At 43.3% G+C, this 16,335-nt stretch overlaps 1 protein-coding gene and 1 long non-coding RNA gene across 6 annotated transcripts in view; one reads left to right on the forward strand and one right to left on the reverse strand.

Moving 5' to 3' along the window:
* The first annotated feature begins 10,703 nt into the window (after window positions 1-10,703).
* LOC118352312 (uncharacterized) lies at window positions 10,704-14,572 on the forward strand. The gene is made up of 3 exons (XR_004809235.2): window positions 10,704-10,851; window positions 13,506-13,646; window positions 14,451-14,572. It is a non-coding gene; the product is annotated as an uncharacterized LOC118352312 (long non-coding RNA).
* The window catches only part of MORC2 (MORC family CW-type zinc finger 2), a 41,974-nt gene continuing 39,037 nt past the window's right edge, over window positions 13,399-16,335 (reverse strand). For 2 of the 5 annotated variants that reach the window (XM_025474571.3, XM_025474570.3), the window contains exons 26-27: window positions 16,158-16,220; window positions 13,399-15,080 (exon numbers count right to left, since the gene is read on the reverse strand). In XM_025474571.3, the coding sequence (XP_025330356.1) occupies window positions 15,012-15,080; window positions 16,158-16,220 (132 nt within the window). In that variant the 3' untranslated portion in view covers window positions 13,399-15,011. Of the gene's footprint in view, window positions 15,081-16,157; window positions 16,251-16,335 lie in introns of all 5 variants that reach the window. The other 3 variants (XM_025474573.3, XM_025474572.3, XM_025474569.3) reach the window with 2 other exon arrangements.

Genomic DNA, 16,335 nt, shown 5'->3' on the forward strand with positions numbered 1-16,335 from the left:
GGAAGCTCACTTTGGTGAGTTCCAGGGTTACTCAGCAACCATGACCTGGAAGGCTTTTGTTGTCCCAGGTTGCTAAGCAACTCAGATCACTAGCTCCCAGGTCTGGCCAAGAGCACCTGGGCCTGGCCCACTGTGAGGGGGCTTTCCACTGCCAGTGCTTCCAGGTGAAGGATGGGGTCGGGGCAGGGCACCACAAGAGCATTGCAGCCAGGCTCCAGTCTCCTGCCCTGAAGCCCCAGTGCTGTGGGATCCAAGGCTGCCCCTGCACAGCTCCTTCCTTACCAGGGCCTTGCTTTCCCACCTGTGGGGAGGCAGGCACTGTGAGTCCTGCAGCTCTCACTGGCCAGAGGTGCACGGCAGGTGAGGCAACCCCACGGTAAGCCTGAACACGGGACAGTGGAAGAGAGTCTGCCAAGGGAGAAGATGGACTACGTGGGCAAAGACCAGAGGTGACAAAAGCCAGGCCACTGAGATAAGGTGAGGGAAGAGCCTGGAGTGAAGTCAGGCAGAGCTCTGAACAGGGAATGACACCAGGTTGATGTTCTTGAACCCCTCTAACCTGATCACAGGAGATGAGCCTACACTCAGTCTATCCACCAGCCATCACTGAGTAGACAAGGTCATAGAAAAAAGATTCTGCACCATAGGCTATAAGGGGCCTCAAAATACATCTGATAAAAAGATGCAAAGACCTTCATAGATACAACTTTAAAATTTTACTCAATGATAGAGAAGACCTGAGTTAAAAGGGAAAACACCATCTTCACAGATGGCCAGCTGTTGTGTGTTGTTCCCAAATCTATAAATCCAACAGGATCCAAATCCAAATCCTATGAATATTTTTAAACACTTGAGTGGATGATGAAATGTACATGGGAGAGTAACTGAGCAATTCTTGAGAAGGTAGAAGACATGGACTTGATCTGCAGATACCCGAACATGCTGGAAAGCTATCATCAAATTGCTTCCTTTTTCTCCACTGCACATCTGGCACAGTGTGTCATACTATATATTTTATTCGTTTGTTGACTGCCTCCCCCACCTCACAATGGACTGTGAGCTTCATGAGAATAGGAATCGTGTCTGTCTTACACACTATAGCATCCCCAGTGACTGAGGAGATGATCTGTAAATAGGTGTTGAATTAATTCCAGGCCAGAAGGCCCAGCCAGAGCAAAAGCTTAGGAGGATACTCCCTAGAGCCACTGGGAAGTGCGGCTGCAGCAGCAATTGTGAGAGGGCCTCAGAGATACAACTGGAAATTGCTGAACCTAGGAGCCCAGGAAACTCCTGCTCCCACAAACGTGAGAGTCCAAGTCCTTGCTCCTGACAGACTGTGGGGGAGGAGGCCTGACGTTCCCTTACCCCCAGGGCTGGTGCTCAGCATGACATGGGTAAAGGACACCAGATAGAAAAATGTCAAAGTGTAGCAGAGAGACACCCCAATGCAGTTTCTGATTCTTCTTATGAAGCTGGCCAACCTGACTTCAACAACAAAACCTGGAAAAGACAGCATGAAAATATAATATGTATTTCAAGCACCTGGGTGGCTTAGTTGGTTAAGCTTTTGACTTCAGCCCGGGTAATGATCTCAGGGTCTTGGGATCAAGCCCTGCATGGGACTCCTCAGTGAGTCTCCCTGTCTCTCTCCCTCTGCCCCTCCCCTGCTCATACTCTCTCAAATAATTAAATCTTTTAAAAAAATAGAATTTTCAAAAATCTAAATAGCAAAGAAAATCCTGCCACATACCAAAGATTGATAACTCAGGTTGGTAAGTCCATGCCCAACTTAACTTAGGGCTACCACAGAAATGCAAGAATGGGTCAGTATTGGGAAGCTTTTTATTGTAAATCATTAATCAACCACCCTTGTGTAAAACTAGGCATGCTAGATAAAATTTTAAAATATCTTAAAAGCATCCATGAGTTGGAAAGAATATAAAGAATACTCGGGCCAAGTAGTAAATGACTGTAGAAACGTGGAAAGGTAAGAAGAGCTCTGAAGTCTGCTTTTCCCTCATAGCCAATGAACTTAAGTTTCAACTGCCTCAAATGACCTTCCAAGGTAGGGTATGTAATAGGAGATGTCCTCTATAAAGCTGGACTCCCGAAGGTGTATACCTTTGATATAATGAATCCAAAATCAAATACAGGAAAATTGTTTGTCTTAAAGATTAGTCCTAAGCACAGCAGAAAAGAATCCCCTAAGAATTTGTAATCCAGAGCAGACCCTCACGTAGTTTGGTTTTATAGCAAAATATATACTACCTGGATATCCAGTAAAACCTCTAGCAGAGAGTATAACATGGTCTCAAATTGGCAATGTCCCCAGAGTCACATGAGAGAAGCAAAGAAATCCTCTCTGGAGGCTCTCCCCTTCATTCCAGGCCTTATGGAATCCCAAAGAGGAAGTTGTAAAGAAAATGAATACCTTACAGTGTGATATCTCTAAACATACAAGGAAACACAACACACAAGTTGGCCCATGAGCATAGGCCAACTGAAATAACAGCAGAATCAGACATAAAACTTCTCCATATAGGGATCCCTGGGTGGCGCAGCGGTTTAGCGCCTGCCTTTGGCCCAGGGCACGATCCTGGAGACCCGGGATCGAATCCCACGTCAGGCTCCCGGTGCATGGAGCCTGCTTCTCCCTCTGCCTATGTCTCTGCCTCTCTCTCTCTCTCTCTCTGTGTGCCTATCATAAATAAATAAAAATTAAAAAAAAAAAACTTCTCCATATAGTGAAATAATCAGAAGGTAAAATAAGCACACATAATATATTTCTAGAAATAGAGGTTTTCTAGAATTTTCATTCCTGAAAATGAATGAACAGTATTTTTACAAAGCTCTTTAAAAATCATTAAAAATAATAACTTTATATTACACTACTAAAGAGCATATTAGTGACACAGAAGTAATATCTGAAGAAAGTATCCAGAATACAACACAAAGATGTGAAAAATATGAAAAAGAAGACACATGGAGAGTAAAGTGAGAAGATCCCATATGTGTCTAATCAAAATAGAGCAGAACTCTAGCAATATCAAGTGTAGGTGAGGAAGTAGAGAAATGAAGAACTTAGTGAGCATGACAGCATGTAAACATTAAACATATACAAATGCTTCTGAAAATAATTTTTAATACTTTTTTTATTTTATTTTTTTTTAATTTTTATTTATTTATGATAGTCACAGAGAGAGAGAGAGAGAGAGAGGCAGAGACATAGGCAGAGGGAGAAGCAGGCTCCATGCACTGGGAGCCCGATGTGGGATTCAATCCCAGGTCTCCAGGATCACGCCCTGGGCCAAAGGCAGGCGCCAAACCGCTGCGCCACCCAGGGATCCCAATACTTTTTTTTTTAAAGAGAGAGTGCAAGTGGGGTGGGGCAGAGGGAGGAGACAGATAATCTTAAGCAGGCCCCACCTGGAGACCATTGGCAGGGCTTGATATCACGGCCTGAGATTATGACCTGAGCCAAAACCAAGAGTCTGAAGCTTGGGGCACCTGGGTGGCTTAGTCATTTAAGCTGCTGCCTTCAGCTTAATGATTTAAAAATTCCCAAGACGGGACGCCTCGGTGGTTCAGCAGTTGAGTGTCTGCCTTGGGCTCAGGGCATGATCCCGGGGCCTGGGGATCAAGTCCCACATCAGGCTCCACGTGAGGAGCTTGCTTCTCCCTCTGCCTATGTCCCTGCCTCTCTCTGTGTGTCTCTCATGAATAAATAAAATCTTTTAAAAATAAAAAACTATTACCAAGAAGTCATGAGAAAGACCAATATACAGAGTCAATCTCAACAAATCCTCATCAGGAAAATAAAAAGATATCCACAGCTAAATACAATACAGTGAAATGGCAAGACTCTTAAAACAATGAAATCTTAAAAGTAGCCAGATTTGAGGTGGGTGGTGGGAATGACTTCAATGAGCATTGATTAGGCAAGAGCTGACCTCCTAAGAAAGAAGGAAAAAGTTATTTCTCCAAAGTAGAAAAGATTAGTATTCCCAGTAAAAATATCTTTCAGGATCCAAAGGAAAATAAAGGTATTAATAAAAACTTACTAAGACAATATTAAGAGTCTTGAGGAGTTAGACTTCGGTGAGTTAAGTATTAGGTAAAAAGCACAGAGTAATTGCTAAAGGAAGAATAACAGATTTCCAAAACAAGGGAAAACAGTATATGTGTGTGTGGGGGGGGGGTGGAATTTCAGTCAATCTAAAAGGAAGAGGAAAAAGGAATGAAGATAGGTGGAATAAAAATTACAAAATAAGAAAAATAAGTCAATAATGCATCCAATACACAAAATTTAAGTAAGTTACATCTTTGGGTAAGAATAAAAATATCTGGAATAAAAAAAATCTCACTATATGTTACTTACAAGTATAAACTGAATACAGACAAGATAGATTTTAAAGAAATGTGTAGTTCTATATGTCCACTCCTAGAAATAAAAAAGTCAATTTATAAAGATAAAAGATAAAATTCACAAAGTTCTAAAACTTGTACACACCTAATAACATCTCAAAATAAAGTAAAACAGATAGAATAGTAAGGAGAAATAGATAAATCCACAATCATAATGGAAGATTATAATATACCTCTCCCTGTAGTGAGAGCTCAGGCAAAAAAATAACAGCAATGTTTCCAACAGCACAATTAACAATTGATGTAATGGGCAGATAACTGCAGAATACAGGGATGCCTGGGTGGCTCCGTAATTGAGTATCTGCCTTCAGCTCAGGGTGTGATCCCACAGACTCAGGATCAAGTCCAACATTGGGCTCCCTGCATGGAGCCTACTTCTCCCTCTGCTTCTCTCTGCCTCTCTCTCAGTGTCTCTCATGAATAAATAAAATCTTTTTAAAAATAACTAGAATATAGATTTTTTAAATGTACATGGAACATTTTTTGAGTATTAACCACATATTTGGACCAGTTTAAAGCCTCAGCAAATTTCAAAAGACTAGTATACAGATCACATTCTCAGACGAAAATGAAGACAGTTCAAAATCAATTAACAAAAAGGCAATTAGAAAATAAAGCCATTCTTGAACATTTAGAAATACACATTTAAATAATTAATGGATCAGGGAAGAAAAACAGAAATTATAAAATACAGTTAAAAATTAAAATGCTAAATATCAAAACAGGATAAAGCAGTACTTAGAGAAAAATATATAGCATTAAAAGCTCATGTTGTAAAAAAAGACTAAAAAATAATGAGCTAACCATCCAATTTGAGCAAGAAAATGAACACTAAAATGAACTCAAAGGAAATAAAAATCAGAAATTAAAGAGGAAATAAACATAACAGGACAATAAAATCAAAGGTTGATTCTTTGAAAACCTAAAATTGACAAATTTCACTAATAAGGAAGACAGAAAATGAAGGAGAGAGGAAATAGATGAACCTAAAAAACAGTATTTGAAGTAAAGAAGACATAGATGCTACAAACTGTCAAATAAGGATATTACAAACATCTTTTAACATTAACTTTAAAAACTGAAATGAAGTTCTAGACAAATCTAACTTAAAACTGACTCAAAAATTAGAAAACCCTGAGCTGCAGTATATCCATTTTTAAAAATCAGTTTAAAAACTTCCCTTCACACATATACATAAAAAACTACAGACACAGCTAGCCAAGGGATAACCAGCCTTACAGAAACTATTCCAGGAGTAGAAGAAATAGTCCCTAACTCATTTCTTGAGGCTAGTATAATCTGGTCACCAAAACCTAACAAGGACAGTAGAAGAGAGTAAAATTACAAACTAGTGATGGTATAACTCAAAACAAAAGTCTAGAAATATAGAAAATTTACAATCATTATTCTAGAAATGCAAAGTTAGTTTACCCTAAGAAAAACTGACAAATGTAATTCACTACATTAACTAAGTACACTACGTGGTTAGTTCTATGGATGCAGAATATACTTTAGATAGAATTCAACACACATCAATGATACTTAAAAGGAAAAAATGCTTAAAAATCGGAATGGAAACTTCCTTAATCTGATGAATGGTATCTACCCAAAAAGGAGAAGGAGAAGAAAGCTTTGTCTATGAGATAAGAAACAAACAAACAAAAACCCTGCTTTTACCCTTTACATTCAACATTGTACTGGCAGCCCTAGCCAATGCAATAAGGCAAGAAAAATACATGAAGTATGAGGATTGGCAAAATTATCATTGCTCACAGACGATATGCAAAACTGAAACGAATCTAAAGGTAAATTAGGGACCCCTGGGTGGCTCAGTCAGTTAAGCATCTACCTTTGGCTCAGGTCATGATCCTGGAGTCCCGGATCAAGCCCCACATTGGACTCGCTGCTCAGTGGGGAGTCTGCTTCTCCCTCTTCTTCTTCCTCTGCTTCTCCCATCTCCCCATCCCCACTCCACTCATGTTCTTCCTCTCACTTGCTCACTCTCCCTCTCAAATAAATGTTTAAAAAAAGAATACAAAGATAAATTAGAACATATGAAAATCAATTATGTATTATGTATTAGCAACAAACTGTCAGAAAATGAAGTTTTAAGTTTATTGTATAAATTACAATAGCATCAGAAACCACCAGGTACCTAGGATATATCTGATCAAGAAAATGTAAGACCTCTAAAGGGAAATGTATAGCATTTTCTTGAGAGACACTAAAGAAAAATCTAAGTTAATGGACAGTAATACTATCTTCATGGTTTGGAAGACATAAATATCAATTTTTCTCAAACTGATGATGTATAATTAATTCCAATGAAACTCCTGCAGGTTTTCTCATAGAGCCTGATTAAATGATTCTAAAATTTATATGGAAATGCAAAGGACCAAAAATAGTCAAACACACTTGAAGCATAAAGTGGTCAAACTGGCTCTACTAGATATAAAAGCTTATTGTTAAATGGTAATAATTAAATCAGTGTGGTATTGGCACAGAGAAAGAGATAACAGACAAATGTAACAATAAAAATCTAGAAACAGATTTACACATATATGAACATTTGATATATAAGAGATAGCATTGCAAATTAATAGAGAAAGGTAAGACTTTTCATTAAAGGGTATGGGGACAATCAGGAATTAGTAAGGAATTGAATCTTTACCTCATACCATACACAAAAGTCAATTCCAGGTGAATTAGAGATCTCTATGTGAAAGACAAAACTACAAAGGTTCTATAGGATAACATAAAATAGTATCTTCATGACTTCATCATAGGGAAGAACTTCCTGAAACAAACTACAAGAAATGCAAACTATAAAAAAGATTGGTAAATTAATCTACACTAAAATTAAGAACTTCTACTCATCAAGACTCTCTAAAAAGAGTTTCTAAAAGGAAGCAGTGGAAATCTGCAACATAACTTACAAAGAACTTGTATCCAGAATATACAAAAATACAAATAAATAAGATAGAATAACAGAAAAAATGGTCAAAAGTTTTGAGCAAACAACTCATCAAAGAAGAAATCCAAATTGTCAGTAGACAAGAAAAGGTGCACAATCACATGAGAAATCAGGGAAATGCAAATTAAACTATGACAAAACAAATAAATATAAATAAATGAATAAACATACAAACCACAATGACCTACCACCATATACCCATCAGACTGGCAAAAAAAAAAAAAAAATTCTAGTCTAGCAATATCAAGTGTAGGTGAGGAAGTAGAGAAATGAAGAACTTAGCATGAGAGCATGTAAACATATACAAATGCTTCTGAAAATAATTTTGACATTACCTAGTAAAGTTGAAAGGGGTATTACCTGTATGATTCAACAAGTCTCCTCCAAAGATAATGTATGCAACAGAGAGGACATAAACAAGAATGTCCACAGCTGTACTGTAATAGTAAAAAAACTAGAAACAACCCAAATGCCAGTCACAGAGACCTGGATAAAAGAATTATATGTTCCATTGTAGGGTGATTCATTGTTCATTACCTTATAATATTCAGCTGTGATAGAACACCATAAGGTAGTGAACATTAATAAATTACAGCTATATCTAACAACATGGATTTCTGGAACAATATCAAAAGGAAATAGCAAGTTGCAAAATAGTAAAAGTGATGTCTACTCGAGTTCAAAAACATGCAAAACAAAACAATTATTTAGGAATACAAACTGAGGTGGTAAAAGTTTTTAAAGAGCAAAAAACGGGGACACCTGGGGGCTCAGCGGTTGAGCGTCTGCCTTTGGCTCAGGGCATGATTCCAGGTCTGGGGATGGATTCCTGCATTGAGCTTCCTGCGGGGAGCCTGCTTCTCCCTCTGCCTAAGTCTCTGCCTCTCTCTGTGTCTCTCATGAATAAATAAAAATAATTTTTTAAAAAGCAAAAACAAATATGTACATCAAATTCAGGATGGTGGTTACTGTTGGGCAAGGATGAAGGGGGAGAGGACCCAGGAGAGGCACACAGATTTATAAGGTAAGTATATTGCTTTTCAAAAAACAAGATGATAGGTGTACACTGCATATTCTTTCCATATATTTTATACAGTATTCTTTTGTAGCAACACAATGTCTAATAAAAATGACTGTTAAAACAGCTTAAAGGAAAAAAAAACTCATTGTTTGACAGTTGAGGTTGTATGTCTGACAATTGTGTGCCCCCCAAGCCACGTTTCAGTCTATGTAACCAGCATGCCCTGGTACTCCACTCAGGTAAGACCAGCAGCCACAGCTCCATCCCTGAAACCCCAACATTAACCAGACAGAAACTCTTTCCACACCTTAAAAGGCCATTCACCAAAATCATCAGCTAATATTCTGCTCAACTCTAACTTGTGGATTTCCATCTCATCAGAAACAAGACCCAGAGAATTATTCACCATTGTTTCATCCATTTCAGAAGTTCTAGCCAAAGCAAAATGACAGGGCACCCAGGTGGCTCAGGCAGTTAAGCTTCAGATTCTTTTCTTTTCTTTTCTTTTCTTTTTTCTTTTCTTTTCTTTTCCTTTTCTTTTTTCTTTCTTTTCTTTTTCTTTCTTTTCTTTCTTTTTTCTTTTCTTTTCTTCTTTTAAGATTTTATTTATTTGAGAGAGAGAGAGAGAGTGTGAGAGCACAAGTTGGAGGGAGGGGGAGAGGGAGAAGCAGACTCTTGGCTGAGGATGGAGCCCAATCCCAGAACCCCAGGATCGTGACCAGAGCGGAAGGCAGCAGCTTAAATGACTAAGCCACCCAGGTGCCCCAAGCTTCAGACTCTTGGTTTTGGCTCAGGTCATGATCTCAGGCCGTGATATCAAGCCCTACCAATGGTCTCCAGGTGGGGCCTGCTTATGATTATCTTAATCTCCCTTTGCCCCACCCCACTTGCACACACTCTTAAAAAAAAGTATTAAAAAAATTTTTTAATAAAGTAAAATGGCAAATTGGTGCACTGGCAAATTTGCATCTATAAAAGAGTTTATTTTTTTTGAAACTACCAGAGTTGGGATCCCTGGCGCAGTGGTTTGGCACCTGCCTTTGGCCCAGGGTGCGATCCTGGAGATCCGGGACCGAATCCCACGTCGGGCTCCTAGTGCGTGGAGCCTGCTTCTCCCTCTGCCTATGTCTCTGCCTCTCTCTCTGTGACTATCATAAATAAATAAAAATTAAAAAAAAAACTACCAGAGTTCACAACAGAAAATACATTATTTTAGTATGCCTTTTTCTCTATTATTAATAATCAGGAACAGAGATGGAAAAAATATCCCATTCACAGTACTGACAAAAACCATTACACACTTAGAAATAAATGAGAAAGTATTAAAATTGTATGAAGAAATTATAAAATCTTATTGTAGGCCTAAAGTCAAACAAATGAAAAATCATTTTGTATCTCTGGGGAGATTTAAGGTAATAAAAATGTCAACTTTCCTATAACTTCATCTAAATTTAATGCAGTTATAATTTAAGTCACAATGGAACTTTTTTCTTTGGCGAGGATGGGGAAAATTAGGTAACATGATTTTAAGTTTCACTTAGAATAAATTCTAAGAATAGCCTGACAAAGTATTAAAAAAAAAAAAGTGAGGGAGGCTGATCCATCTATACTGATGTCCAAAATTCTAGTTTCAGCTGGGCCCGCACCCCTCACATCAGAATTACCGGTCCAGCTGCTATCAGGATGTTTCCAGTGACACGCCCCAGGGGCATCTAAACGGGCCAAGGTTGTGAGACGCAGGGCGTCTCGGCCCGGGAGAGGCCCAGGGGCCGGCAAACAGGCCAGACCTTGGCGGAGCATCACTGAACGCGGCTATTTGAAGACGTAAAACATGCCGCTTCCTTTCCAGGTCCTGTATCGTGCAGATATGAACGTGCTACACCACAAAGTCCTCTATTCAAAATACTTTCTGTAGTGGCAAAACCAAAAACCAAAAAACACACCAAAAAATAAAAAACCCCAAAACAGCTGAAAAACCGGGGGAAAAATTTTTTTTTTAATCTACACGCTTGGATTTAATATGCAGACGCCAAAAGAAGAAGAAAAAAAGCCACACCCACTTTCCCGCGGGGGCGGGGGCGGCCGCCCCCACCTCCGGCCTCCGCGGCCGGTCGCCGCGCAGCTCGGGTCGGTCCCGGCGCTTCCTCCGCCTCCCGGCCCCAGCCGGAGCTCACCGGCTCGTCGCGCTCGGGGCACGCACAGGGCAGGGGCGCGGCCCACGTGCCGGGCCGCGGCACCGCGCAGGCGCCGTTGTGCGCCCGCCTCGCGGGCTGGAGAAGCGGCCTGGGGGCGCGCTCGGCCGCCGCGACCGTTGGCGGGTCGGGAGAGGGCCGGCGCCCGGGGGCGCTGCGGCGGGATCTCGGCCGCTCCCGGGCCAGGTGAGGACTTGGAGCCGGTCCTCCAGCCGTGCCGTACGGTGGTGATAAACGAGGTAGAGTAAGAAACCCCCAACTCCCTCCCTGTTGGTCCTCCCCCGGCAGCGCCCACACCGTGGCAGCCCGCTGGGGAGGAGCGAGCGCCCAGGGCCTCGCTAGAGGAGCCTAACGGGGGGCGGCGGGACGGCAAATCCGGAGCGGGGCATCACCGCTGGCCACGGCTTCCCAACCAACCGCCAGTCCCACGGAAGCTTCTCAGCGGAGTCCACAGCGGGAGGGGGAAGACGTCCCTGGTCAGCGCCTTCTCTCCGCGCCCCAGTGGTGCGCGCTCCTCCGCTCCGCATGGCAGCCCGTGCTGCGAATGCCAGGAGGTACCAGGAGGTACCGTGAGCAACCTCCAGGCCAGGCCTGAAGGAGGCCGGTGGAAGCCCTGCCCCTTCTCATCCACAGGGTTAGGAGCCGTGAGGATGGCTCTGGGGCAACTCCCCAGGCGGCCCATTGAGGAAGCAGGGAAACGCTTACAGGTAGCACATAGGGACCAGTGTATCTTGGACACAAAAATTCAGGGTTGAGGCAACAAGAGGTTAGGACCTTCATTCCAACTTCAATCAGACCAGCCCCAGAATAGTGGCTATCTATATGCATCCCTGGGCAAATTTCAGGTGAAGAACCAACCTCATGGCATAAATGAGCCAAGATGGGCAGTGATTTGTCTGACGCTTTGTGAGCTGGAAGGAAATTTCTACAAGACCCACCAAGAGCACTAGTTAGGCCAGGCACATTCCAAGTCCCTGGATGAAAAAGGCAAGGGGCAGAGGCTGCTCAATATTTTGGTCCAATGCAGAGTGAGATGTTCCTTGCCAGGCCCTTCCTCTGTCCAGTCTGTCTTGCTCATTATGGAGAGGGTGACCCCATTAGTGCTGAGAACAGAAGAAACAATCTGAGGCCTCAAACAGGGTGGCAGAGAAAGCACGATCCCTTAGAGCTTTGCCTCCCTTGGCCAAAGGGAGGCAGTGGAATTCTGAGGATGTTTCAGGCACCTTGGCAACCACCCAACAGGCCCCCTTATAGCCTTGACCAGCTAGAGAACAACATTCCAACAGGGACAAGTAGCCATGGAGCCACTGCCTACTCGTCAAGCCTGTATTCTACATAAATGGCTAAGAAATCTGAGCTCTATCAGTCTTAGAGCTATGAACTCCTGGCTACCTCTGCTTGAACCACAGGTCTGAAAGGCAGTCATGTAAACATGGGGACCCAACAAGAGTCAAGAAGTAGTGTCAGATAGATGTAATGAAGGAACCCCAAGTTTTTCTCAGCCTATTAACTCATACCTTGAGTAAAACATATCAAACCTCTGTCCCTACCTACTAATACAGTATTGATCCTAAAGTAAGGTTTACAATCCTAAATCCATGGGACACTTAGGGCCTGAAGGGGTAGTATAAGGTGAAGATTTTCCGGAGGACTTCACCCTCTTGGTTTTCAGATTATACTTTTGTAAACACTTTTATAAAGTCCCTAATCCAAAATCAGAACTGCCGCCCTGCATCAGAGACACAAATGGCCAATGAAGGTCTCAAGCTTATTTAAGTTAGTTCAAACCAACTCAAAAGTACATCACTTTCCACCTTTTAGATTAGTACACAGGATGGAAGAGACTGCATACTGACAAGTGCAGTGGGGTGAAATACACTGCTGGCAAGAGTTAAAGTTGGAGGTCTTTTCTGGACCATCTTAATATTTTTAATATTAATACCTACCATTTGACACAGCCATTTCTCTTTGGAGTTTACCATACATACATACATACAGATCTGAGTCAATAATACACACACACACACACACACACACACACACACACACCACATTCATCAGGGCATTTTTCGTAAATGTTAACCCAAATGTTTTTAAGTAGGAGACTCTTAATGGTACATCCAAGACAATGAAATGCTATGGGTTTTGCAGAAGAAAAAAGTAGACCCATATTGGCTATTCTGAAACAGGTTCCAAGATACATTGTGGGAAACAGGCAGAAACTGAACAGAGTGGATGTGTGGACAAGTATGGATATTATTCTCAGGGAGAAAATAGGGGTCAAGGGTGAAAGGGCGTCTTGCTTTTCAGGCTTTCCAGCCTTTCTGTACTGTTTGAATTCTTACGGTATGCTGTGTCACTTAAAACCAAAGAAAGTCCCCATTGCTCCTCTGTATTCACCTGTTTTGCTGCCACTGTGCTAGGGACCCTTGGGCCACAGACCAGCCAGCACACTCCCTCTTCCCAAGTCCTCAGACAATTTCAGGCGGGTCCCATCCCATCGCAGTTTATCTTCCCAACCAGAATGGCAGGAGCTCTGCCTGGGACACAGGCTGCATTCAGTACAGCTGTGACTGGATTTAAACAGCAAAGTGGTTACACTGAAGTTCAAGCTAAAACATTTTAAGAAATTGAGCATTTGTTTCTGTGGTAAGGAGGGTGGATACAGAAAAAGGAAGATCGTGATGAAGAAATATCTGAAATCCGTTTAAAGCCACAGTGGTAGAAAGAATGAAGTAGAAGGTGCTAGATTTTACTAACAGAAGAAAACAGACTGAGTTCAGGAGTCTCACCAGCAAAAATTTTATAGTATTGCATTTTGATTACAGGTGTGTAAATAAAAAAGGTGGGTATTACACCCGCTGATAAAAATGCAGAACCAACTTCCTTTTAGATTCAAACAATAGGTTTGGGGACAAACATGAACCACATGCTGCCTGGGATGAAGAGAGTGAGCTGGAAGGAGAGTAATCACCAGCTCAAGAAACCCCGAGGTTCAGAGAATCTTCCAGAGGAAGAGGCCAAGTTCTGAGTGGTATGTCCCCAAATAACCCTCCTCCAGGGATGTGGTTTGGGGAAGCCCCAAACCCACAAGTTGCAGGTGCTTCTGGGCACACAAGTGGGTAAAGACTTCCCTCAACAGCACCTCCTAGTCTCCTGCAGAGGCCACGGAGTGGCATGTGGGCCATGATGACCTGAGGTGGATAGATGGCAGAAACACACCCAGAAAGGTTTGAATCCCAGACTAGCAGTACCAGGCCACAGTTCTTGTGCCTCTAGAAAACCCAAAGTCCCCAAATAAAGAGGAGAGAAGACAGTTGGGGAAAATCAAACCAGAATTTTTCCAGTGACTAAAGAGAAACTCAGCAACTCTTGCCTTTGTCTTTGACCCTGAGAAGTCACTTGAGGGACACAGCTGAATGACGCTGTGACTAGATGGGAGGGAAGGCATGGTGTGCTTTCTAAAAAGCTGCCTCTGGAGTCCCTGTGGCTCAGTGACCCCTTTTCCTGTCTAGCCCAGAGCAGGGATTGGTGGGGCCAGGCGGGGGGGAAACCGTAAAAGCAGCAGCAGCAGCAGCAGGCTCTCCAGGTCAGCCAGCACCATCTGGGCAGCGTGCTCCCTCCAGACCCTGCCAAACCCACCGGCAGAGGTCACCACCAGATCAGTACCAGGGGCACTGTCACAGAGGGCTTTTTCAAAAAGAATCCTTTGGAATTCAAACATTCATTCAGGGTACAGCCTACTAGAGTCAGATCTACTACTCCACCTGGACTTAGATTTTTGGGGTGGAAAACCTCACTATCCATGCATGGTTAACTGAGGAAATCACTGCCACAGGGAGAACTTGAGTGATGGATGGCGAGGTTGAATTGGAGGTCATGTCCCGGACCTGAGATGGGAGCTGCTCAGCACTGAGCCTCTATCCTGACCCACCGCCTCCAGGGGTCCCCTAGATCAGAGCCTCTAGGAAAAGTACCACTCTGGAGGGCTTGTTCCCTCCCCTACCACCTCAGATTTCAACATTGTTCATCCTCTAGAAGAGACCAGCCCTGCCCCTGGAGCCTCTCCGAATTATAGATGACACTGGGTTTACCACATCTTTAGGACCCAGGAGCCAAGAGAAGGAGCTTGGCATCCCGGTTCTCTGTCCTTTGCCCAGGAGTCACCAAAAGAAAAATGTATGGTCTCACAGCAGGCGCAGCATCTTATTTCTTTTAAAAAATAAATATTTATAAACTTAGGGAGGAAGATTCAAAGAATCAAGAGTATTTTTCCCTCCAAAAGCACAAATGTCTCATGTGAGTCAAACCAAGGTAAGTCCACCACCCATGAACAAAACACCACCCCCCAAGAACTCTGCCTTGAAGGGCAGAGGAGCTGATTTTTGTCTTGAGCCCCTTAGTCCCCCTTGGTGATCAGGTCCTCGATGTAGGCATCCAGCTCATCATCTGTGTTGATGTCTATGTCCTGGAATAGAAGGAAGCAGTCAGGTGGGGGCCAGAAGGCCGAAGGGGGGGCCCACCTCCCCATCCTTCTTGCAGGCAATGGAGCCTGAGCCCAGAGTCCCCTCCTCTCCCCCCTCCACCCTGGCTGTCAAGGCCTGTCCCACCTTGATCCTTCTCCCCCTTCCCATCCTCAATACACAGATGACGCCCAGATTTCTTGCTCCTGCCCTGCTCCTGCCCTGTGTGCCCCAGGATCCTGGGTGCCTTAGATGTGTTGCAGGCTTCTCAGACTCAGTACACTCAAAACAGCTCAACTGCACCACCCCACCCCAGGCTGTGCCCATCTCAATATAGGTCACCACCTTCCCTCACCCAGGGACTCAAGACAAATCAGAAGAATCACCCCTGTTTCCTTCCTTCCCCCCCAAATATTACAAATCTGCCTTTCACATGGTCACCAAGATTCAAGCCATCAAAATCGCTCATTCAGATAAGTATGGGAACCTCCTCACCCAAGTCCTGGATTCTAACTTCCACCCCACTCCAGGACTTCCTATAACCAACTAAATGTCTTAATCTGCAAACAGGATTGGGCCATACCCCTCCAGGGACAGCTCACCTCATACAGGCCCTGCCTCTTCTATTGCCTGCAACTCCCTGCCTTGAGCCTTAGGTCCTACCCTTTCCTCTGCCCAAAGCACTCACATCTTGTATGTGACTGATTCTACTCTCAGCTCAAATATCCCCTTCTCAGAGAGGCCACCGCTGAACACCCTCTGTGTCTTCCTTCTCTTACATGAAGTGTTTTCTTCATAGAACTTCCTGCCATCAATAATTTTGTGTCCTTCACCAGTCTGTTGGGCCATGAGTGTAGTAGGGACCATATCTTGCCTATCTGGTTCACCCAATATCCCACAGGAAACAAAGCAAGTCCCAAGTTTTGACTGCCTGGATGAAGGACTGAGACCCTAAAGGGGTACTCCTTACAATCCCAATCTGGGCGTCATCTGGAAAAGTGAGAATTTCTGTTTTATGGCTCGGAGGATTCTCAAACCAGGTTGTAAATCAGAAGATCTAAACAAGGGCAAAAATCTGATACCGTGGGTCTGGCTGGGATGAGGCCCAGGCAGCCGCACCACCTCCAGCCCTCCTGGTCAGGATGCTGTGCAGCCAGGGTTGGAACCACAGATTCCTGTGAGTGGGGAGAAGGGAGCAGGAGGTGCCCAGGCCCCCCTCCCTGAGACACCAGGTGGTCCAGCTGCAATGAGAGGGCTGCC

Source organism: Canis lupus, chromosome 26 (assembly GCF_003254725.2).
Source record: "Canis lupus dingo isolate Sandy chromosome 26, ASM325472v2, whole genome shotgun sequence".
Lineage (NCBI taxonomy): Eukaryota > Metazoa > Chordata > Mammalia > Carnivora > Canidae > Canis > Canis lupus.